The 24,683-nt window shown below is 34.9% G+C and overlaps 2 protein-coding genes across 3 annotated transcripts; both read right to left on the reverse strand.

The window, feature by feature from the left end:
- Positions 1-2,488: 2,488 nt before the first annotated feature.
- LOC149388885 (BTB/POZ domain-containing protein At1g03010-like) lies at positions 2,489-6,823 on the reverse strand. 2 transcript variants are annotated; one of them, XM_089623964.1, is made up of 4 exons: positions 6,340-6,823; positions 4,915-4,981; positions 3,649-4,812; positions 2,489-3,129 (listed from the first exon to the last, which is right to left on the reverse strand). In XM_089623964.1, the coding sequence occupies exons 1-4, from the start codon at positions 6,423-6,425 to the stop codon at positions 2,614-2,616; spliced, it is 1,833 nt and encodes a 610-aa protein (XP_089480090.1). In that variant the 5' UTR covers positions 6,426-6,823; the 3' UTR covers positions 2,489-2,613. The 2 variants fall into 2 exon arrangements, with proteins under 2 accessions (XP_089480090.1, XP_089480091.1); XM_089623965.1 differs by lacking the exon at positions 6,340-6,823 and adding an exon at positions 5,057-6,207.
- A 13,007-nt stretch (positions 6,824-19,830) lies between these two features.
- Positions 19,831-23,523, reverse strand: LOC149388886 (Zinc finger C-x8-C-x5-C-x3-H type family protein). Its single transcript, XM_089623796.1, has 7 exons — positions 23,127-23,523; positions 22,850-22,992; positions 22,539-22,601; positions 22,308-22,427; positions 21,742-22,038; positions 21,207-21,515; positions 19,831-20,692 (listed from the first exon to the last, which is right to left on the reverse strand). Exons 1-7 carry the CDS (start codon positions 23,218-23,220, stop codon positions 20,309-20,311), a joined length of 1,410 nt encoding a protein of 469 aa, XP_089479922.1. The 5' UTR covers positions 23,221-23,523; the 3' UTR covers positions 19,831-20,308.
- Positions 23,524-24,683: the final 1,160 nt, after the last annotated feature.

Raw genomic sequence — 24,683 nt, forward strand, 5'->3', positions numbered from 1 at the left:
ATTAGGTTTGAAAAAAGAGGATATTGTGTTAATTTTGTTTAATTTAATAAATACTTTCTTTTTTATTTTTTTATTTTTAAATTGTCAAATGTGGCCTATGCAATTATTTAACTGATTTCAATGACTATTGATTACAAAATCTTGAAACGTGAGCTAGTTGTTGGTTTTTGTGATTTAGCTACATAAGAGTAATTCGAATATTTTTCATATGTAAATTCTGATAAATGGTTAGATTAAAAAATATATTAAAAAATTGGCTACTTCCAATCAGGAAAGTTCACCAATATTAAAAAAAATGATAACCGTGGACAACTTTCAATTTTTTTTTTTTTTTGAAAAATTGTGGACGGCACCACGGGAAAATATTATTAAAAACTCTCACTTAAGTAGCGGAGGAATACCATGGTTACATCAAGGACTAATACCACGGAGGTCGTTCACGGTCTCTTGAACAACACTAGGAGGGGCCGATCCCAACCACCGGGCCCCCAGGTCATAATTAAAAGCATAACTAGCAAAAACATGGGCAGCCTTATTACAATCACGAAGGTGAAACACAAAATTCAAGCTATCAAATCTAGATAAAAGAAGGAAAATATCATTGATAATCGTACCTAACTCCGTAGCCGGCGCCTCGCACCTTCGGGTAGCCAAGATAACTTCAAGACAATCGGATTGCACAACCACACGAGACCAACCCATATCAAGCGCAAAAAGCATACCTTGAAGCACCACCGAAGCTTATGAAACTTGGGGCAAGAGACCAAGATGAATAATCTTCATTTCCAAACCAAGGATCTCCCCCCTCGCATTCCGCGCAATCACCCCAAGCCCAATCCAACGTTCTTCCGCACGAACGGCGGCATCCACCGAGATCGCCACTTTGTCTTCCGGAGGTGGTTTCCACTTCCTCGGCGGGACAGCCTCCCGCTTCCCCTTAAGGCCACCGCACGCTTCTTGGTAATCTCATAGAAACATTCCCGACCACTCAAGGAGAGCGTCTGGTTTCCACACCTTCCGCCCCGAGCATACACCATTCATGTGATTCCATAGCTCCCACATAATAGTAAGAAAGAGTTCGAGAGTACGTACCTTGAGTCTCGTCGAGGCAAGAAGGAGCATCCCAATCGTGTCGTCGGCCCGGAAACACGGAATAAGATCGTTAAACCCACCGAGCTTCTACACCTTCTTGGCCCAAGGGCAGCCCCAAAAAGCATGGGACAACTTTCAACTGAACCACCAATATTTTATGGAATATATGTATTCAAAACATCGCTCACCCGAATTTCTAAATTATTTTTTAGATACGAATTAAACTAGCCCCAATTTCATGTCTATGTGCTTTCACCCAATTGCCTCCTTCAACTTTACTAATTTATATATATATATATATTGGGGAGTCGATCAGACATATACCTTATTTAATTTTTTTTTTATGTTATGATTCTAACCATATTATCTTAAAATTAAAAAATAGCCTAAACTAATATAATAAAGGGAAAATGACATATATATATATATCATGTGTTTAAGTAAATTTTCGAATTTAACCTTTAGTTTTAAAAAATGTCTAGTTTGTACTCTCAATTTAATTAAAATGACGAAATTATACTATAAAATAAATAATTATGCTACAAATATTTCTTTTATTGACTTTTCATTAATGTTGACTCTGATAGTTATATGTTAATCTCATTTTACCCTTATTCATTCGCGCCTTATAGCCTACATGTAATTTATTGTTAAAAAAACAAAAAACAGCAATTTCTTAAATCTGAAATACCGTGAAGAACACAAATAGAGGAAAGGATAAAAATCGACATTCGAAAATCATCAAAATAAAATTTAACCTCAACATTTCAGTTAAACACATGGTATATATGAGTCATTTTGTCTATAATAAACATGCACCATACTAAATTTCTACCATAAAATTTATGTGCAATACTTGAAGAGAAGTTTTTTTTGGTTGATAGCCAGCCTCAAGCTTTCAAGCTCTTGTCATAATCATCACTTAATCAGTGAGTGTCAAGTTTGAGGAGGTGGTCCTCTTATAATTGGAAGTTAAAAGTCATTATATTGTTAATTGTTGTTTGGGTGACTATTCATATCGGTGTCATCTATGATTATAAAAGAATTTATCCATCCGATTAGTAATAGTTTATCTCCGATTGCGAGAAAAAGATGCATATGTGAATCTCGAGTAAATTTAGTCATGTGTTTTAAGTCTCGACAATCTTCGACGATTTCATATTAGCTAATCTAGTCAATCTAGTGATGTTGAAGTACTTTGTAGAATTTCAATATTCCTCAGCACTTTTGCTCCATATATAGTAGCCTATTAGAAATAATGATAATTTCTTGATGAAAAAAAAATATGATCAGTGGACTTCTTGTACCAGTCACACATTGGTTGGTTGTCAATTTCACTGAAGGGCATCCTTGCCCCCACAATTGCATTAAATGGACCAAAGTTGGCAAATCAATAGCATTAAAGACTTGTGTGTGTATATATATAAATTGATTGTTAAAGGGTTGGATTAGATTTTGATTGAAAAAAGAAGACGCAGATGATATAGAAACTAACTATACAATTGATAGAGTTTGACAAAGTCAGGAAACGGAATGACGGCGTCTCTTATGGAAGGCGAAGCGGGATTCGGAGGAGGCGGCCTTGTTATTAGAATTCCCACCGGCTCCTCCCCTCCTAAAGAGGGAGTTGAGCTTCTTAGCGAAGGAGCGGAAGAGGCGGGCGGCGGGGCGGGAGCGGACGAGGCCCTGCTTCATGGACACGTGGTCCTTCTCGAGGTCGGTGAGGCGCATGCGCATGCGCGCCACCTCGAGCTTGAGCTCGCGGTTCTCGCGCCGCACGGAGGCGTAGTTGTCGCGGGGGGAGATGGCCCCGCTGCCGGCCCCGCTCCCCGTCCGGTGGGGCGCGAACAAGAACGGGTTGTGCCCGTTCATCGCGTTCCTCAGCCGCATCTGCTCGAAGTACAGCACCTGCACCGCCATCTGCACCGGCAGCCGCTCGTTCTGGGCCGCGTGGCTGCACCCTTCCTGCGACAGCTTCTGGCACTCTATCGTCTTGCATAGCCTGTACCGCTCCGCCTCCTTTATGCTCTGGTGTACCTGTCGTTGAATTCACGGAGCTTCGGTTTAAATAAATTCGACATATTTGGAACGCGTTATTTATCAGAGAAAACACGAAAACTTGAAATAATAACGCGTGCATTATCATCTGCTAATACCACCTATTGCATGAATCCAGATCCTCTGTCCCATTTTGGTGTCTCGTTTGGTGTCACTTTAATCAAAATAAACTAATTTATTTTTAAATAATATATAAATTAATAATTAAGTGAAATAGTGACGTGACTTAATTTGATTGGAAGGACACCAAAAAAGACACTAATAAGGGACAGAAGATCCGGGTTCCTATAGCATATCATTTAAGAGGAGAGATCCACGCACCTGTGCCCAAGGGCGGGTGCTATATGGGGAAAGAGGGGTCAAATTGCCCTCATAAACTTTGGAAAATTGTAATTTTTATCCTAAATTCTTATAATTTTAGTGGTGTCCTCTCTTAATAAGAAGAAGATGAGTTCTAGTTAATGACAAAAATAAAAAATATAGAAAAGGTGTTCTTACTTTAAGAAAGATATCAACGGCTCGATACAACCCGTCGCTGACAAGCCGGGCGTGGTCGGGAAGCAACTCGGCCAATGCTATGAACTTCCCGGGCGAAAGGTTCGAGTCCAACGCCACCTCAGCCAGATAATTATCGAGCAGCTTCGAAACCTTCAATATGGAGCTCTGCTTGGGGGAGCCGGCGGGGCTATCGAAATCGCACCCCATCATCTCCCCATCCAAGCCCCTCATAAGGCACTCGTCCCCGTCCCCGTCCCCGTCCTCGTCCTCGTCCTCCAGGTTAAGGAACACCGAAAATATCCTGACCACCGCGTCGGTGTCGTAGATCCCGGTCCCAGGGGAACCCGGGGCCGGAATCAGGATGTCCTCGAGGATGGCCTGGTCGAGCTGGAGCCCGATCCGGCGCTCCAGCTCGGCCCGGCACCCAGCGGAGGCCGCCGCCGCCACCGCCGCCTTGAGCAGGCTCGACAGGAACGCCATCGGGACGGCGCTCTTCCTCGACTGGCTCGGCAGAAGCCCCGCCATCGCCTCCACCGCCGGAGCTCCTCCTCCGGCGAGGCCGCCGTGGAGCGAGCTCCGCGCGTAGTGCACCAAGATCCTGCTGATGATGTCCTGCCGCAGCCCTTTCGTCTTCACCGCCGACACCACCCGCCGGAAAAACTCGAGGCCCAGCCCCGCCAGCGACTTCCCCCACCAGTCCGGCGGCGTGGCGGCCGTCTCCGGCGCCGCCGCCGCCGGAAAGTTGGGGTCGAGGCGGAGGAGGCCGGACGCGAGCTGCTCCTTGCAGGCATTGGCGGCCACGGCGTTGACGAGTCTGGAAACGAGTCCGGTCTCCTCGGCCGCCGGGAGGAGGGGCTCGCAGCGGTGGAGGACGGCGATGGAGCTCGAAATGCTTGGAAGGACGGAGTCTCGGAGGAAGGCCTCGGCGCGGGAATGGAGATTCTTCTCGGCGAAGTCCTCGGTCATCTCGAGGAAGTGGGCGGCGCAGAGCAGCGCCGCCACGTTGGCCACCGTGATCTCCACCGGGACGCCGTAGCAGAACTTCGCCGCGAGCTCGAACGCCTCGGCTCCGCCGGGGACCGAGCCCAGGGCGATCCTCGACGCCTTGTCCTTGCCTTCCAACACAAGCTTTCTTATCCTTCCGCTCCGAGAAACCAGAGGGAACTAAATATATTTTTTAAAATAAAAAAAAAATTAAAGTTGAAAAAGAATCAAGCAATGTACAGACAGAAGAGGTGGACGTGAAATTTATTCGGATTACAGTACCTTGTGAAGAGAAAAGCTCGAGGTTCCGACTTCGACGCCGAGATCGCTCGAGACATCGGAGATTGGCCTGCGGGCATTGCAGAGAGACAAATATCATTACTTATACAATATTGATTAATTAATTGATTGATAATGTTATTACATGTTAATCGGAGAGGCCTCGCTCCGGTTAATTTTCCGCTTCTAACAACAGGCTTATATTCATTACACAGTCTCTTTATTTTCCTTTTTATATTTACTTTTTTGCATCAAGTGTGTGTGAGCCTCTTTACATTCAAGAGAAACTCCAAACTTAATGGTCACTGTATATGTATGATTCTAGTTTTATTGTATGATTTGACTTGGGTGACCCAACTTAATCAATAATTGTATAATAAGTGGACTGGAGAAGAAATAAGGATGGCTCGAAAAAAAATGTATATAAAATTATTTAGTAGCATAGCAAGGAAAACAAATATATTCGCAAGATTGCACAGCTGGGTTCAATACCAAATTCATTCATATATCTGCATAGAATGCCAACTTGGAATTATATGGGTCCATTTATGGATTTAAGAATTCTGATTGTTGTGTATCATCATCTCACTCAGATTCAAAATATGAGGCTATTGGGTGACTATAGTACTACTCGTCCGTACTGTTTTTTGTTTGGTATTTAATGGGTAAAAAAAACACACACACACTATCAATAATAGTATCACTAATTTATGGGCATGCCCTTAAATTGTTGTTTTCGTAGACACCAAGAAATAGAAAAAGCTTGAAAGCGCCAACATGGGATATGAAAACATTTATGCCTAAGCTATAGTCCCGTGGCCATGTCGTTTTTGTGTTGGATCTCGCTGAGTCAAAAAGGGTCACTCGTAAGCGTGGGGTCTAAAAAATTTACTCCATTATTTAATACTCTCTCTCTCTCTCTCTCTCTCTCTCTCTCTCTCTCTCTCAGGGACCTATCTGGAAATTTCAAGGCTCGTGGGACAATTAATTGACAAAAATGGTATCTTATGGATCAAAATATGTCATATATAGTTTCTCTTCTGGTTAGAGACTCTAGATTGTGACAACTCAACCTCCCAAATCAAATGCATGCAAAAATATTCCGAATGAATCGGTGGGTCATCTTGATATCATCACTTGTGACTCCTTCACTTGCCAAATGTTTTTTTTAACGAATTTAACATAGTAAAAATATAAACCTTAATTACCATACTCAAATAACTAATTCCATTAAAAAAATTGGAACTTCAATTATTAACTAACATGTGTGGTAAATATAACTATTTTGTGATGTTTTTGCACATGTAGTGTGTAGAAATGTCTCAAACGACCTCAATAAAATAAAACAAATATAACGTAAATGAAAGAGTAATTTAAGGACTGAAATTAACTTGCAGAGAAGATTATAATTAGATATCGAGTGATTACCATTCCGTGGCGTGCCTTATGCTTGAACTAGGACGAAAAGACCTTTTCCCTGAAATGCTTGGCTTCAATTCTCCAACAACTCCCATAATTTAATTTTTATTATTCTTTTTTTTTTAGTAGACTTATTGAGCGAGAGACTCTCAGAAGAACTCTCTGACCTCCAATGATCAAAATTGGCAGTTGAATCACATAACTGTCACACAACAAAAACAAACACCAGAATTCTGATCACTTCATCAGTTATAGAACCAGAGTACATGTGGTTTCTGAGGAAAGAGAAAGTCACACATGAATCAATGTAAAATTCATGCAATAAAAAGAAGAAGAAGAAGAAGAAGAAGAAGAAGAAGAGAATGTGTTTCTTTTGTGATGGACTTTGGTGACAAGCACTTTACTAGTATGTGGTGTATTTGTTTATAATGTGTACTAATAATGGCTGATCTTATAAAGTCAAGAGAAAATTGCATTGCAATCCCAACAATTTTCGGTGAAAGGTAACACAAGGGAGGTGACTTTATTCATTTCATTTAAAACTTTTATTTTTATCTTAAATTGAAGGGAAAATATAGCAGGAATTCCTGAAGGTTTGCTGTGCTTTTGGGGTGTGCCATCATGGGTAGTGAAAGCTACCGGCAAAAAAGATTAGCTTTAAAAAATTGATTTAAGCAAACATTTATGTGTAAAGCCCGCCAAAAGTGGGGTTTAGTAGGGTGAGTTGGATTACATGATATAATGAGAACCACAGCATATGAATTTAAAATTTTGGAGGATATATTTCTTTTCTTTTTTTTTTTTTTTTTGTTCTTTCTTTGCTGAGAATAAAGACATTTATTTATTGGGGACAGGTTTCAATAATTAAAGGTCTCGCTAGCTTAGTGATGAAACTTGGGGTAATAATATATAGATATTTTTAATAGATAGCCCCCTTTTCTGTGTCACCTCCAGGGTCATTAATAAGCATCTTAGTGATCACAAATTGTAGACTTTCCACGAATAAATAAAACAAAAATAAACAAAGTAATGACTTGTGATAAAATAGGCTAAATGTATTACTTATTGCCATGTAAAAGATAGCCAATAAGTTAAATTAATTTAGATGATGATAAAAGGCGTGTTTCCCCTGGGTGACATGATTTCGGGGCTTTTGTAGGCCACCGTGCTTATTAGTGCCACTCCTAATTGATAATCATGCGCGTTCTATTAAGGAATAAAATATAATTAGGAAGTCCTCAGTAATCTACGGTTTGCTTATTAAATAAAGGTCAATTAACGGTATATAATGGCCGCGATAAATGAATTAAAACAACAGTCAATAATAGGTGTTGCTTGTTTGGAAATAATTCCTCTACTTCTTATTTAGGGTTTTTTTTTTTTGTCATGCAAAGCTCATTTAGATTTAAATCATGTCATTTCTTAGGGGAAAAGAAAATAAGAGTGAGTCTGTAGGTTGTGATGAAGTGTATTGATCATGGACCACCTAGAAGTTAGCACTCATGAGTTATGAGTAATTTGATCTGGGTGGTTATAATCCACTTAATTAACCCAAATATTATATGTGATTATCATATTCTTCTTGACCTCTCATCTGAGGTCTATATGTATGTTGATTACTTAGACAGCTTCTCTCATATAAATATTTATAGTTTGTGCGATATGTGTATTAGGGTTCAACTTGGTTTTAGCTCTAACCATTTATATGTTAATAATGTATATACATGACTGTGAATGGCAACTGAAATATCATGGCTATCTCAAACTTAATTAGTTAGCATTATTTTATAATGTGTGATTTCTAACGTGTCCGTCCCTTGAGCTCACTAAATTCTAGCCGAATCTAAATACTATATCAAATATTGGTTTGGATTTTGTGAGTATGACATACTATGTGAAGTATCAGTGGTTCCATCTTAAAAACTAATTCAGGATATGCATTGAAACTCTTATTATTTGTGAGTAAAAAAAAAAAAGAGAGAGAGAGAGAGTATAGACCAGCTCATTACGGGCTCAACGACTACCAGTATATAGGAAAATTTAAAATATAAATGTATTTCAGAGGGGTTATTGTTGATATGTCCAATATTTCTATAAATTGAGGGTATAAATCGTACATTTCGGTTAAACAGATGAGATACCAATGATATTTTCTCAATCTTAAATTTGTTATACTTAAACATATTAAAAATTGAGCTCCAAATCCGACTTAATCAAAATATAATTAAATCACAAATAATAAAAATAACACAGAGATTTATAATGGTTCACTCTCCACGCAAAAACGCGCGACATCCATTTTGTCATTGTAAATTTGATTGACTACGTACCCAAATCGAAAGTTGTGTTTACATTCTCACTCGCTCTACAAATATAACATCGGCGCATAGAGTATCTTATGAGTAAACTAGGGTTAACGAATACATACCTAAAATTTCCAAAATACCATCGACCAACAAGTCGATCCGCACATAATCGTTAGAAGGTCTTCTTAATCATTGCCGATGAATTAGGCTCCACAACTCAACAATACAGTTACGTCCTGCCACAAACCTGTTGTTTTAAATTTTTAATGATAAAAAGTTCTTAATTAAATCACGATAGTTTGCACAGTCTCATCAAAGCATTGATACTTAAATCATATTTATTCAAGTTTTTGCGGTTTAGTCATGTATATATTATATTTTTTTGCTTGTTGATTTCCAACAAATAATAGGTTGATGGGATATACTTCAATTTTTTTGCGATGGTTAGCGACGTTTTGCGATGAATTGGAAAAATTTACGATGGTTGGCGATGAAATTCGTCATTTTTTAATTGATATATTTAAGGAAAAATATCAACATTATCCCATGTTTTTAATCAAAATACGTGATTTATTCCCTCAGTTTCCAGAAATATCAGACATCTCCCTTCAGTTTAATATATATGACACGTACTTCCCCTAAAAAAATGTTATATCGCAAATACCACCCTTTTTCATTTCTTTTTTACAAAAAAAAAAAAAAAATTGAACTTCCCAAAATACCCCTTAATGAAATAATTCTTTATTTTCTATTTTATATATGTAAAAAATATGAAATCAATGTCTTTCTTTATAAAAGTCAATGTTTTTTTTTATAAAGAGAGGTTTTGATTTTTTTTCTTTAATAAATATTTATTTTATTAAGAGAATTTTTGGAAGTTCAATTTCCTTTTTTTTTGTAAAAATAAACGAAAGGGTGTTATTTGCGATATAACATATTTTTAGGGGAGATATGTGTCATTTATATATTAAAATGAATGGAGATGTCTGATATTTCTGAATATTGAGGGATAAATCGCTCATTTCGAATATTAAACACATGAGATACTGTTGATATTTTCCTATAGTTAAAAATGAAAAAAAAAATTGATTTTTTTCAAATGAGTTTTGCGCGCATGTTAGATTCGAGAATCATTAATTGGAGAAGTGTGATTTTTTTTTTTTTTTGAGGAAGTTGTGTAGAGGGGTATTTTTGTACGAAAATGGAATAAAAGTGTAATTTGATATATTTTGGACATATGAGATTTAGTCATGATATTTTGTTAGTTTTTAAGTCTAGAAATAAATTTTGAAAATTATATATATTATATTCAGGGCTATATCAATTAGTATGAGTGGTATTTCATACATTGTTCACATTTTGAAAAATGAACAAAATTCTAAACGAAGTACAAATTGGTACATATCACAAATGTAAATGTTGATGGTGGAAAACCATCACATTGAAGACTCAATCGTCAGTTGGAATAAAATGCTGGAATATTGTAAAGGTTGACCGTAAAGTGTGATTACGTTGGAGGAGTTGGAGATAGATGTTTCACTCTAAAAAAAAAAAGATTTAGTGGTTAATCTTTAGTTCTATTGCAAATTGTGGTTCATTTAAACCGTTTGATCCTATGTGCTTGGCCAACAGTGATCTCATTGTGTTGTAGAATTTTAGCCATTAACAAAAACAATCACTGGTCACAAATACCTGTCATACGTACTGAAGGGGAAATCTAGTAATTAATTGTTATTTTTATAGGAATTAAACAGCCTATATATTATACACCAAAAGTCATCGCCAAAGATCAAAATATCGGTACTGATGAGGTCTTGAAAAAATATAAGCTATAACCGTTATCATTTTATAAATATCGTTAAAAAGTCGATAATATATCGATATCTTTTAGTAATTAAAAAACTCAATATATCGACAAAATTTCGTCCGAATTTGATTTTTTTTAATGAAATAAAATAAACAATTCATTATTTGTTTTTTATTTTATTGTTTTCTTTATTTTTTTTAATTTTTTATTCTTTATTCTTTATATCTTTTTCTTATTGATTTTACTTAATATTATCAATTTTTATTTATATTTTATAACATATATAACCTATTTATATGTATATATTTATATGTACAATAAAAAGTCAAGCTTTTAAATTATATATATATATATATATATATATATATATATAATTAGCATAATTTTAATTTTCGTATGTAAAAGAAAAAATGAAACATTTGAATATATATATATATATATATATATATATATATACATATAATTATCATAATTTTATTTTAGTAATTTTTAAAAATATATTATAAATTATATCATTAATTCATTATATGTAAATAAAAATCAATAAAATTTGAGTTTATATTAAAAATTGGTATCCTTTGATACTATTTTATGATTTGTAATATGTATTTTATGTTTATTTATTGTCTTGTATAGGTAGCATTTGAGAGCTATTTTATCATAATAATAAATAAATATTTATTTTATATTTTAGATCTTAAGACATATATATTTTGGATTTTTTTAAAATTATATTTTGTTATAAAAAAATTGTCGATATATTGATCGGTAGTCGATATATCATCAATATCATCAGTAGTCGGTATTGATATTGTTATTGGATACTTATCGATATATTCATCTGTAGTCAATATATCAATAAAATCATGGGCAAACTAGCAACGTAGCCATTTTGAAACGTAGTTTTTGGTTTCTAGCCCACGTTTGGTAAATTTTTTAATCTAGTCATTTACTGAAATTTACAGCTATGAATTACCTAATATACCCTTGTGATCAAATTTAATTGAAGAAAACATTAGTCCACGTTTGAGGGAATTCTAATCTACACGTGACTGAAATTTGGTTAATTTGAATACATAAAAGGATATTTGTTAATGTAATAAGAAAGGAAAGAAATATTAATTGATTGTAGAAGTCAACCAAATAAATGCGTATTGAAAATTTGATCGGTTTGTGAATAACACCGTATTAAAGGAAAGGAAAGAAATATCAATTGATAACACCATCAACAACTTCAAACTGGTGGGCATTGATCGGCTCTACCTGCACATATGTAAATTTACCATAATTAATATAAATTAACAAAGCAGCGGAGATTAACAAAAATTTACAAACATTTACACTGTATTTGCTTACACGGCTATAATGTTCATTAAAGAAATAAACGCTCAAACCAACTTTGACAAATATAGAATTTTTTTTAAAATTCGAAATATATACACGTGTATTAACTTCGAAAATTTTGAATGAGCAAACGTGGGCTACAAGTTTTTAAAGCCAAATTCTAGTAGATGATATTATAGTAATTAACATCTTACATAATTAAGACATGTCATCATTTTTTGTTAGAGTGAAAATTTGGACGAAACGTTGACTAGATTATAATTTCAACGTTTCAAGTGGTTTAGTTCGACTAATTTTTCTAAAATCATAATTTTAGTATAAATACCCGTATCAGTATTTTTGTTCTGGATACCAACCAACCATATATTGGTCACGTTTCATACCTAAACAACTTTTGATACATAGTATCTACAGTTGATAATTAGGATAGTGTGAATGAACTGTTTGGACTAATCATGTCATTCGATAGCCTGATAAGGTGGTAATGATGTCCCCATTCACTACTCTCTTTTAATTGTCATTTGTTGATTAGAGGGTAATGATTTATGGCTTAGTTTAATATTTTCTTTAATTAACTAGCTTTTAGCCTTTCAAAAGTTGGGTATCCCTGGCCCTTTAGGTATATGCCTCAATCAATAGCAACAGCTCTGCTGCCAAAAAAATACTAAAGAGAAAATGAAAACTTTTTCTTTCTTATCTATTTTTCCCTTTCTTTTTCTCTCTCTTCTTTTTTTTATCACCAAATCGTGTATGTGACAATTCATCACTCCAGTCCAAAATTCCAGGAGAGAAGGAATTGAGTGCCCTCTCAAGAGTCCACTTCTCTGCCAGGTTCTGCTCCAAATGGAATTTCTATCAAAATGAGAGATTAACTAATGTAAAAGGATTTAATTTACTAGTCAATTCAAAACACACAACTTCATATTTTTCTTTTTACAATATATATTACACAACGACCATTCTGGAGAATCAATCCAGTAATTCGGATATATGCGTTGACACAGTGATTTCTGTCTATATATGAGCACTTGGACGTGTCCGAGCGATGGACAGACAATTTCAACCACTTCATTTCTTCTAAAATGTTGTCTAAAATAAAATTGCAAGCTTCGGAGCAGAGAATTAATCAATCTAAAAGCCTATAAAAGAGACGAGACCTCGGGTTTCCAAAGGGTGGCATGTTTTACGTGGATGGAGCATTTCTCCTCAATGAGAAGTGTCAAAGACCCGAAGCTGGGCGGCGACCGCCTTGGCGTGGATTAGAACTACCTTTTTTCGTTGGGATTTGTCTTTAATTTCGTGTTTTTTTTTTTTGTCGGGTCTGTATTTTCATTCCTATGTTGCTCGTGAACATGGTATTTTGTTGGATATTTATTAGTTTGATCTCGATAGAAGTCGACGGATTAACTGTCATTTTCGCTTCGGTTTGGGTTTTCCAGTTAGATTTTGATCTATATAGGCTAAAGGATAACATTTATGTGTGCTCGATTTAAGATGCATTATTTGATCTTCCATTTTGTCTAAAACATGCACAAAATGAACGATTACATATATTTAATGTTAGTTTCTTTTTTACTTAGTTACATGTGTGTCTTGTACTAAAATGTTATTCTCTTGTACTCGGTTCGGTGCGTTTTTCTTTTAAAAAAAAAAAAAAAAAGCGCCAAATTTTATCTCTCTAAATAGGCCCAGCCAATCGATAGAGACCCGTCTTCCTAAGAAGCATGAGATCGTACGCATGTTCGCGAGCCAACAAACTTTGATGGGTTGATCTCGTTCCCTTGCTCAAAATTGTATATGATAAACACTTTATAATTTTCATAGAAGCTTAACAAAATTTTCACAATCATATAAATAATTGAGAGAGAGAGAGAGATCTAAGTATTTTGAATTTGTAAACTAAAAGTTTTATGTTTAAATTTTAATTAACTTTCCGAGTAAAAAATAACTAAAATGTTATAAAATAAATAATTCGATGACCACTTTTGCGATTAAAAAAAGAAAAGAACAGAATAAATGAACTACAATATCACTTGTATAACAATTTACAGAATATTTATTCTAAAATAGTTTTTAATTTTGTTTTTATATGGAGTACTCAAAAATACTTACCACGACGACATAATCCGACAACTTAGCCCTAAACAAACATTTTGCAGTGCAAAGAAATCGGTATGTACATCTTTGGATCGCCGGATACATATATACAAAGTAATGGTATATAGATATTAATAATACCAAACGCAACTTAAACTAAATGTTTACTATACATGAAAAAAAAAAAAATTATTTACTTGACCAATAAAATTAAAAGATTTTACTTGACTCTAGTACGAGGATTAGAGCTATAATTCTTCTAGGCAAAACAAACATTGAAAGCATTGAATGTCTCACGTCACCGCAAATTTACAGCTCAGCCATTAAATAAAGTCAAATGAAATGACCATCAACAACATGTTCGTTGTCTATGTTTAACAAAAATACCAATCAAGCTTTTAATGAGAGTCATTTACGAGTATGGCGATAGATAATGAGTCATAGACCACTTCCAATCAAGAATTCTAAAATAATTAATAGTATGTGTATTTTGTGTATTTATTACACGAAATTTGATATCGGTGTAAAAATTACATTACATACTTAGTTATTATTATAATCTAACTAATTCATATTAAATAATTAAATCGTATATATTTTTTATTAAATGTATAATTCTTAGATAATTAAATTAATTAAACTAAAAAGGTGCAAAATTTTGGTGCAAAAATCGCATGATGTAAACTCACAATAAAATAGTGTTAGCACGGAACGTATAATATGTTTCAGAGTTCAACATCTAATTTAGTAATAGAAAACACACACACACACACACACACACACACAAAACCATTTAAAATTTAAATGTGCTTAACATTTTTTTTTTAAAGAAATGTGCTTAACATTGAAATATGTTCAATTTTGTTTGTATATTCAGAAGCATTAACATGGCCGGAAGCGTGTTTCTTTTTTTTATTTTTTTTTTAGGAAAATGGAGTGGCGTGTTTTGAATTACCTAACTTTTTTGCTTCAAAGTTTTCGCTTTGTCAATGATGACCATTTTGGAATAATGTATCATCATTTCTTGAAAGTTTTTATTTTATGGACCCAGATATGCATTTTGAGCAAGCCCTGAAAGTAGGTATTCAGCGCCGATCCTTTGCTTTGCCTGGGCATAAGCTAATTTTAACAAGATGTGATGTGACTTTACTTTCTCACTACTATTAATAATTCACTCATATCGGCTTGATCATGAACCTAGAATTGTAGACTTTGGCATTATCTGTGTGGCCAAAGGAAAAAAAAATTAAAAGAATAGTTGTTTCTTTTCAAAAACGACTGAAAATTTTCATAAAATTCGTTGAAATTTCCAAATAAAAATACCTTTGTTTTTCAATTTCTTTCAAAATTTGATTTTTCCTTCGAACAAAAATTGGCATTTTAAATTCCTCCAAAAAAATTTGTTGAAATTTACATCCATGGCTGAAATTTCTAACAAATCAAATCATCAAAATTCATACGTTTTAAACTTTGGTCATATTACAATATTGTAGAATTTGAGAGAGAGAATTCGAAAACAGAGAGAGTTTCGATTCTGTGAATATTCTACTTGATATATTTGGATTGAATGTACAAGTATATATATATATATATATATATATATATATATATATATAGAAAAAGAGGGGAATAAATGAGGATATTCTCAATTAACTACATTAGAAAAGAGGAAGGATAAATATTTTTTACACAACTTCCGATAATAGTCTCAATGTTGGTAGTGATTTCGAGGTCGTGCTAGCCTCGACTAACAGGCGGAAAGGACAAGCTGAGGAGACGACGAGCTGAACTTCAACAAATGTAAAATTCATATTTGCATATTTGAGCGCAAGATAAATAACAATGTTTTTAAATTCATAACTATGTATAAATTTTGAGAAATTATGTAAATAAATCATTTGAAAATGGTGATTCCTAGAATAGTTAGACGTTTTGAAATCTTCCATAAATACTTTATTTTTAATTTTCATAAAAGGAAAATGGTGTAAAAAATATATTCATGAAATTAAATAAAATAACAAACAAACATAGCATTTGAGTTATAAAATTTGAAAATTGTCAAAATATGTGAGGTCTTCTTTTGTGTGCGACGGTGTGTTTTAAATCCTCAAATATATTGAAATTCATTATTGAAGTTTAAATGATTTCCTTATAATCTATGCTTAAATGTTTATATAATTAGTTCAGTTTAGTTCAGTTGTACACATATTACATATAGTATAAATGTAAGAATGATAAAAATAGCGGGGAAAAAAAAAATTGAAGATGATGAGATATGAAACGCTGGTAATGAACTAAAAAATTAATTTTTTATTTTGTAACAAAGTTGGCAAACTCGATAAAGTTATATTCCACGTGTTTAAGGAAGGTCAATTTTATTTTAAGCCATTACTGCACACTTAAGTGATTTTTGCGTTAAGTATCTGCTATAGTCTCGTTTTCCGTCATAGAAAATTATAGTCCAACTCAAGTGACCCCAAAATAAGTGGATATAATCTCAAGTAAATACTTCTAAAAAAAAATTCTCAAGTAAATTATTTTAAAACCTAATCTCTCAAATATATTATATGTTTTTTTTATTCCTTAACAACGCCATTTTACAATGCTTTCCAGAGCTTTATTTGATTTTTTTTTACTTTATAGTTTCATTTGAGATAAATTAAACGGTTGTCCTTTCAACTATATCACTCGTTTCAACCTCTCAAATTCGAAATCGTACATCACAGACCATGAAATCCTAAACACACACTTCCTTCATAGAAATATTTAACAAAAATTGTGAGGACAATATTTTACCTCAATGCCCTTTATTATTTGCTTTTTTTAATTTATGATTTTATGAACCCTGTCCAGCGGCAAAGAAATACAATGCTCTAATAATATATAATCTCCACTCCAAAATAAATGTATAAATAAATCAAATAAATTTAAAAACTTGTATAAATAAAACGGCGCATCCATGTGAATCTATCTTTCTCACTAGTAAAACACCAATCATAAAGGTAAGTATATATATTACACTAATAAAAGCACGCACGTACCCTAATTTGTAAGAGGGGTGCTACTTTTTGTAGTTCTTAAAAAAAATTATCACCCAACGCTCTTGCTTCTTACAAAAATAATAATAATAATAATAATAATAATAATAATAATAATAAAAAGTGAGTTTAGATTCCCGGTCTCTGAAACCCCAATATTGGCCCTACTTGCCAATTTTCCTCATTTGAGACGGGAAAAAGTTCAAAATATTGTGTTACTCGAACTTGCATAAACGTTTTTTACAGCTCCAAGCATTCTTCACAAAATACTTTTAAAAGCAAATGTTAAGTAATAGTAGTAGTAATACATGCAAGACTACAGAAAGGACAAGAGCAATTTCAATGAAGAACTCTAAAACTCTATAGTTGGTATAATTTTGACCCTAAATGAGTAGTGTAATGATGAGTGCATTTTATACATACAAATCTATATTTAGCGAGTTCTCAAGTGTATTTGAGGTTATTTGATGTTTTCATAGTGAAATGCAAGTTTTGGGTACTGAATTGAGCTTCGGAACGTTGTGGAAGTCATTTAGAAGAAAACAAGAGTCAAAACAGAGCAAAAACAAAGATTTACATGAAAGTCAAGTCTGGTCAACCTTTCAACGTGCCGGGTTGAAAGTCGGAAACATATCGCGCTGGAAAACGTTCATCAGCGCGCTACAAAGATGAAGTTTTCGGAATTTTTCCGTGCTGACCCTTAGTGTGGTGCACTGCAGCCCAGTTGGATCCCATTTAAAGGTACAGATTGCTCCGAAAATCACCCCCTAAGCTTATATATACTACTCTTATAACCTAAAAATACATTTTTGCTTTTATTCTAGTTTTTTTTATTTATTGTTTGACTATTTTAGAGAGCTTTTAAAGAGAAAAAAAAAATGTTCTTCGTTGGAATCGACAACTCCGACGAGTCTCTTCACTCTTGAATGTAAATCAATTTGTTCTTCTTTCTTCCTTTCTTTTATTTATTTTATTTCTTTTAATTAGTGTTGAACGTCGTTTAGATTAATATGAATTATCTTTTACTTTCATTATTTATTTTAATGCTTTTACTTATTTTGTTATGGTTAGCGATGATCATGAACAAAATGGTTTCTTGTGGGGTTGCGATGTAACCGGGATTGATAATGGTTGGGGGTACATTAGAGGCTAAGTTTGCTTCATTATTATGGATTGCTTGATATGAATTGTGTTTTAATGCTTTCTAGTACTTAATCACCATTAAAAGTATCATCTAGGAATGTTTAGCTACTCGAGAGAGAGTAAAGAATTGTGTTTTTATTCATGCCTTCATCATTGACCTAGGTTAGTCGAAAACTCTAGGCAACTGTGTAATCATTTGAACTCTTGTGTTTATTGAGTGTAATTGTTTTAATAATATTAGAGGCCGAGAGGATAACAATCTGTCAATTACATAGGTTTGCTAGAATACTCGAGATAGCCTAATGGATAATTTTGATAGAGCGAGATTAAAAATCCATACAAGTAGATTTTTGCGATTCGAACTCGAAACTCCCGACCTAATTAGTTCCGGTGAAATCGTTACCCATACTTTTCTTTTATTGAAAATTATTATTATTCTTGCTTTTGTTTTATTTAATTTAGTTAATCATTTCAAACCACATCACTTTACCTTGGAATCAATTCGCAACGAGTTTAAGTAATTAGTTGAATTTTCTAATCGTTGTGGGTTCGACACTCATTACTTCCATATTTATATTACTTGGGCGACACGTACGTTTGTGTGTGTGATTTATTCGCAACATGTGACAGTGTTCATTTGATGTCAAAATTATATCAAATGTTTAAGTATCATTATAATCTAATTAATTTATAATACATATTTTAGTTAATCTAATATTAAATAATATTTTTTAATTATTTAGAGCATTATTCATCATCCAAATTATTTCCTTCAATACAATTTAAATAATTTCGTATGCTTATTTTTACATTAATTTTTTTTATTATAGTAATTAATTTAATTAATAATATGTAATTTTTATATTTATGTTTTTAAATGGTGTATTGTTCAGTCCTTTAAAAAAAATGTTGTACTATTTATGTAATGAAGGTTATTAATTTATCACCTTATTATAATTCCATTTTTCTATTTTTAAATAATTTATTATTAATTTATACTAAATGTTACACATAATGAAACAAAATATGGTTACATTAGTAAACATATAATTAACTAATGAAATTAATAAACTTAATATAAAAACATATTTTAAAATATTCTGTGTGTAAAATTTGTAAAATTTGGTGTTGTAACATTAGATCGAAATTATACTAAATATAGTGTTACCATTAATGTTAGAAACCTTACTGTAACACTGTTCAAGATGTAAGTAAAATAATGTTTTCAGTTGGTCGATTTCATCATTTTACCGATCAATCGAGCTAACACAAAAAAGTGAATTTCAGTTTAAAAAAAAAATGAGCTTAATTTTACTTCCGTAACGCGATTGTGTGGACTCTCGTGTTATTTATGCTGATTAATAAATTCCTACACGTCGCTATCTTAAATATCATAGAAAAATTCAAATTGAACTCACACGTGACAGACATCATTGAGTTGCTAGTAGTAGTACTAGCAACTAGTCATACTTTTATAGTTAAAAAAAGACCCACTGACATTGACATCATCTGTGCATTTTATTAACACACTAAACAACATACAGTTCACGACACCTACGGAGAAGAAGAAGAAAAAAAAATTTGTAACCCTACAAGCCTTACCGCAAAAATAAATTAGTCAATTATGTAATATAATAAAAATAAAATGTGTTTACTAGTCAAGTTATTTGCAAAATTATGTTGTGCTTTTTGATGCCTTTCTTTCTCCCACATGTTATGCTTTATACACTTGACATATATTTTTACGGCCAGAGATTTTACTGACTTGACTAAACAGACTTCCAATTCATTTCTGAAACTTGGGAACCAAACTGTTGATCTAATTCACAGAAACATCCATAAAGAGAGAATACAAATGAACAGACTTAGCTGAACAAGAATATATTTATATAAAAGCTTGCATTAAAGTTGGAGAGTGAAACTAGTAGCTTTACCTGATACAAATGGTTTCCTTTCTCGGTCACAGCTACACTTGTACGTCAATAGCAACAACACATCCTGGGATTTCCCGTTGAAGCTTATTCGAGAAGCAACGATGGTGGGCACATAGGTTACAATACTAGCACAAATTCTCTGAATTGAATCCCCTAGTATACATATGTCGGCTAAAATAGATCGTTCTAATAGACCCTGAATTTGAGATGCGAAAACCTTTGCACAATTGTAATATATAGATATATTATAATATATATAAAAATATATAAACAGCGAATATAATGCACGAGGACTTGAGTGATCTTAAATTAGGTCGAGCGACGAACCTCGCTACCTTGTCTTGTACTTCTGCTACTGCTCAAGGGGACGGAACTTTGAGTGGATAGTTGAACATCGTTCAGAGAAACCGAGCCTGTCTGTGAGAATATCAAACCAACTGAACTAGTTGAAGCATTCCCTGTGGATATAGGCACTCTTACGGAATAAGATTCCTTTTTTGATAGCTCAGATGAGGTGGACGAGGGAGCGAGCGTGGCCAAGAGAGACCCAACCGGATATGGTGCCACGGGAATATCAATGAGCGACGAGGCTGATGGGCTGTATCTCATAGTCCCTACTGGATGATCAAATTTGCATGTGGACCCGAATTTGCAATGCCCGTTTTGCAAGTAGAAAGTACAAGGTGTCACGCCCTGTTGATTGAAAACACGAATCACATACAAGGTGTCATGCGCGATCGATTTCACATATCAACAAGGTGACAAGGAGAGAAGAAAATGAGCAACGTTTGTCAACAGCAAATGAGGATAATAAAATGTGCCTTCTATATGATAAGTTTGAAATGAGAAAGGAGCATCACATGTAATGTTTAATCATCTAAAAAACAGAGGAACCCAACAAACCTAAAATGATATTCAGAAAACTGCAACATCGGAACAAGATGTAAAATATGACTTGGAGGCTCAGATTATGGAATAATGTCAATTGGCCAAATGACTTCACAGCTCATGTATAAATTAAAGGGATCTCTCTCAACCTAGATAACGCTTAAAATCATTTCATTAAATAAAACAATTACTAGCCAGTGCCAGCTTTTGAACTTAACTCTGACCAAACTGTATATGATACTAAACATCACACAAAAACGTGCCGAACGAGTATAGGACAGATGACCCTTAAAAGAAAGTAAAATAGTTTTATGGGTACCGGACGCAAGGGAAGGCCCACTGGGCTTAGGACGCAATTTGTCCTTGGCACAACTCGATCGCGCGGATGGTGATAACGGCAAGCTGACCCAAATTTACAGTCCCCGGTCCTCAGATAGTACTGACATTCAGGCTCGCCGGGCCTGTCCGGAAAGGCCTGTTCCTTCGGACTACTACTCGACGCGACGATCGACGAGGGCAGAGAGGGAAACGGCCGCAGAGGAGGCTGAGGCGCTGAAGTAGAGAGATGAGTCACTCCATACATAGACGCCGGCTGAGCACCGGGAGACACTACCGGGCTCACAGGTGCCTTCACACACCAAAAAAAAAAAAAAAAAAAAAAAAAGACATTCGAGGACCGTCAGCGCTTTCCCGCCACGAAGATCTTCCTAACACTAATCTCTCATACAGTTTTCACGATAACTCCTTACCGACCGAATTATTGTTATGACAATGCTCGTGTATATCTAGAAACCCACTCGTTTTATTATTACCTTAGGCCTTTGTATAATACCGAGACGGAAAGAGAGCGTTACCGAGTAAGGGTTCCAGCCAGGCATGGGAACGATTCCGGGAGGGAAAAGCACGGGACCATAAGCCCCTTGAACGTAGGAACCGGGTAGCAACGGAGGCCTCGCGACCCTCAAGCTCGTGGAAGGAGCCGCGAATTGTTCGTGGATGGGAAGCGAAGGAGACTGCACCGGCGGATAAAACTGAGGTGCAGAAGCGGCCGCCACCGAGGTGCCCGCCGCAGGTTGAGGATGATGGAATTTACACGTTGTAGCGAATTTGCACTGCCCCGTTTTCAAATAGTAGGAGCACTCTGCCTCACCCTGTTTCATGCCCATTTTCAAAGACTTGTCCATAAACATACAGAAAATTAGGAAAATAGCCAACTTTAAACGTTTGAAATTGCTAAATAGCCAACGTTTGGTATATGAAAGTGGCTATTTATGTAAGATTTACATCTGAAAGTGGCTATTTACCTAAGATTTACCGAACGTTGACTATTTAGTAATGTCAAACGTTAGGTTGGCTATTTTCCTAATGAACCCACATACATATAGTACGTAGAAAGAGAGAGCGAGAGAGAGAAACGAACCGGTCTTAAAGGGTAGCCATAAATATTAAGTGGAGCTTGGCTCAAAGTTCCACCTCCGTGTTTCGGATGGTGAAACTTGCAGGACGCGCCGAATTTACAGGTTCCAGTTTTTAAATAGTACTGCACATCACAACATCATATATATAAAAAAAAATGAAAAAACAATACGAAACTTGACTTAGACTTTGGCGTTTAATCATCACCACAGTCCATTTCAAAAAAAACCTTTACCTGACATATAGGCTCTCCAACTCGTTCCGGGTACTCCCCGGTGGCTCTCACAGCTGCCGCGACCTACGCCGATCACATAAACAAACCCTAAAAAATCAAATAAATAAACCTACACATATACACACATTGTCAATGCTAAGATTCAGTAGCTGATGAAACACCACTAAAGGCATCGCGAGTCCAAACAGGAAAAAGGATGGTATTGATAACGAACAACCCAACCGGGGTGCTTAATTAAACCAATCCCTAACTCCCACTCAAGAACAAAGTAGCGACGAACAAAAATGCAGTGAAAGAGAAGAGTTTTTTACGGCGGCGCGATCACGGGGATGGTTGTAGCGGCACCGGCCGCCATAGCCGCAGTAGCCAGTGCGCATGTAGTAAACGCAGTTCGGAACCCCAGGCCGCTCCGGGTAAGCCTCGCCGCCGGTGAGCCCCAAATGCCACATCGTATCTACAATTCGCCCCCAAAAACCACATCAAAACCCTAACCAAACCCCCACATTTCAAAACCCTAGCTCCGAAACCACAAAAATGGAAAGAAACAAAAAATATGAGATTAAAGCGTCGGGGCTGAGAAACGCTCACCTTCGAGCCCGGTCTCGCCGCCCTCGGGGCTCCATTCCGGCTGGTGGCCGGTGTTGGAACCATTTCTCGCCGGGCTTCGTCCGTACAACTCCATTTATGGCTGAGCTTTTTTTTTTTTCTTTTTTTTTCGGAGTCGAGGGTTTGTTTTCTACTTTTCTGTACAGTGTACACAACTAGCGGACCACCTCGAAAGCAAAACTGTACCCAAAAAAGAAAAGGGCAAAAGGGAATAAATGAAATGGAAAATGGACTAAAACGTCGTCGTTCTCGCGAGCGATCAGAGAGCTCGATCGAGTGTGTGAGATTCAAAGCGGAAGCCAGAGAGATGTAAGAAGATAATATATAATCTCTAGCAGTAATGGAGCTTTAAAGCTTTCTTCACTAAAATCTCTCTCTCTCTCTCTCTCTCCTCTCTCACTAACCGAGACCGTACGGTATAGTATCGGGCTTTGTTTTTTGTTTTTGTTTTTCTCACTCTACTTTTAGGAAAAATTGCAAGGAGGCCCTTTACTTTGATCATATTGATTTCGTTTGTTATAAATTTATTTCCACTGTAGAATGAAAAGTAAAACGATAAAATTTATTTGTAGAGGATTTTTATAACTGTGACTAATTTTATGGGTTTTCTTGTTGGAGAAATTTGAATTTTTTTTAAACATTAAAGTTACTTTTTATATTCAAGGATGTGTCAATTAGATATGACTAAGAATAATATAAGAGACTAAAGCATAAGCGCATAAGTGGAGTCTCCGACCTTAGGCTTATACAGCGTTTTGACTAACACTCGTCCCGCTCCCACTGTATGCAAGTTAAGTATGCCTTACACTACAAGTCTTCCAATCACTCCAACCACAACATGCATAGTTGAGAGCTATGGCACTCTCCAATATAGTTAGCATGAGACCCGAACCCGATAGGTCGCCTATGTCATATTTGTGCCCGGGATTTCGATGGAGCCATATGGGGCTTTTGACATTTATTTACATTATACATTGCAATAGAAGTACAATAGATCAATTGCTTTTGACCTATAAAGTCGCACATATCACTTTATTGCTTGTTAACTTGTAAAGTTGCACACAATAGGGTACAATATATATAATTTTCAATTATTTGCAATGTTTTTTCATATATATTTTTACGTGATTTAATAAATCAATGTGAAGGTAATGTCCCATTAAAAAAAGCATTTTGTGAAAATTACATCAAATTTAGCAATAGGAAAATTATCATATTTTGCCCACTGGTTTAATGAAATTATGCAATTATATCATAAGTCTTCAAAAATATCACATATATCTCATCGATCTAATATTTACCATTTAAATATTCCCTAAAGTGTTTCATTGTCTGATATATCTTACTTTTCGTTGACTACTGTATCAGTGAAATGGCTAAGATACCTTCAACGAAATCATCTTTGATATTGAAAATTTTAGGGAATGTTTGGTTTGTGATTCCAAATTTGTTTTCTGTTTTTTAATTCTAAATTCTATAAAACACTTTTAAAAAAACATGTTTGGTTATAGTACTTAGAAAACAAATTTAGAATCATGT

Source organism: Urtica dioica, chromosome 8, assembly GCF_054948205.1.
Source record: "Urtica dioica subsp. dioica isolate 48M chromosome 8, U.dioica_male_clone48M_v1_H2, whole genome shotgun sequence".
NCBI lineage: Eukaryota > Viridiplantae > Streptophyta > Magnoliopsida > Rosales > Urticaceae > Urtica > Urtica dioica.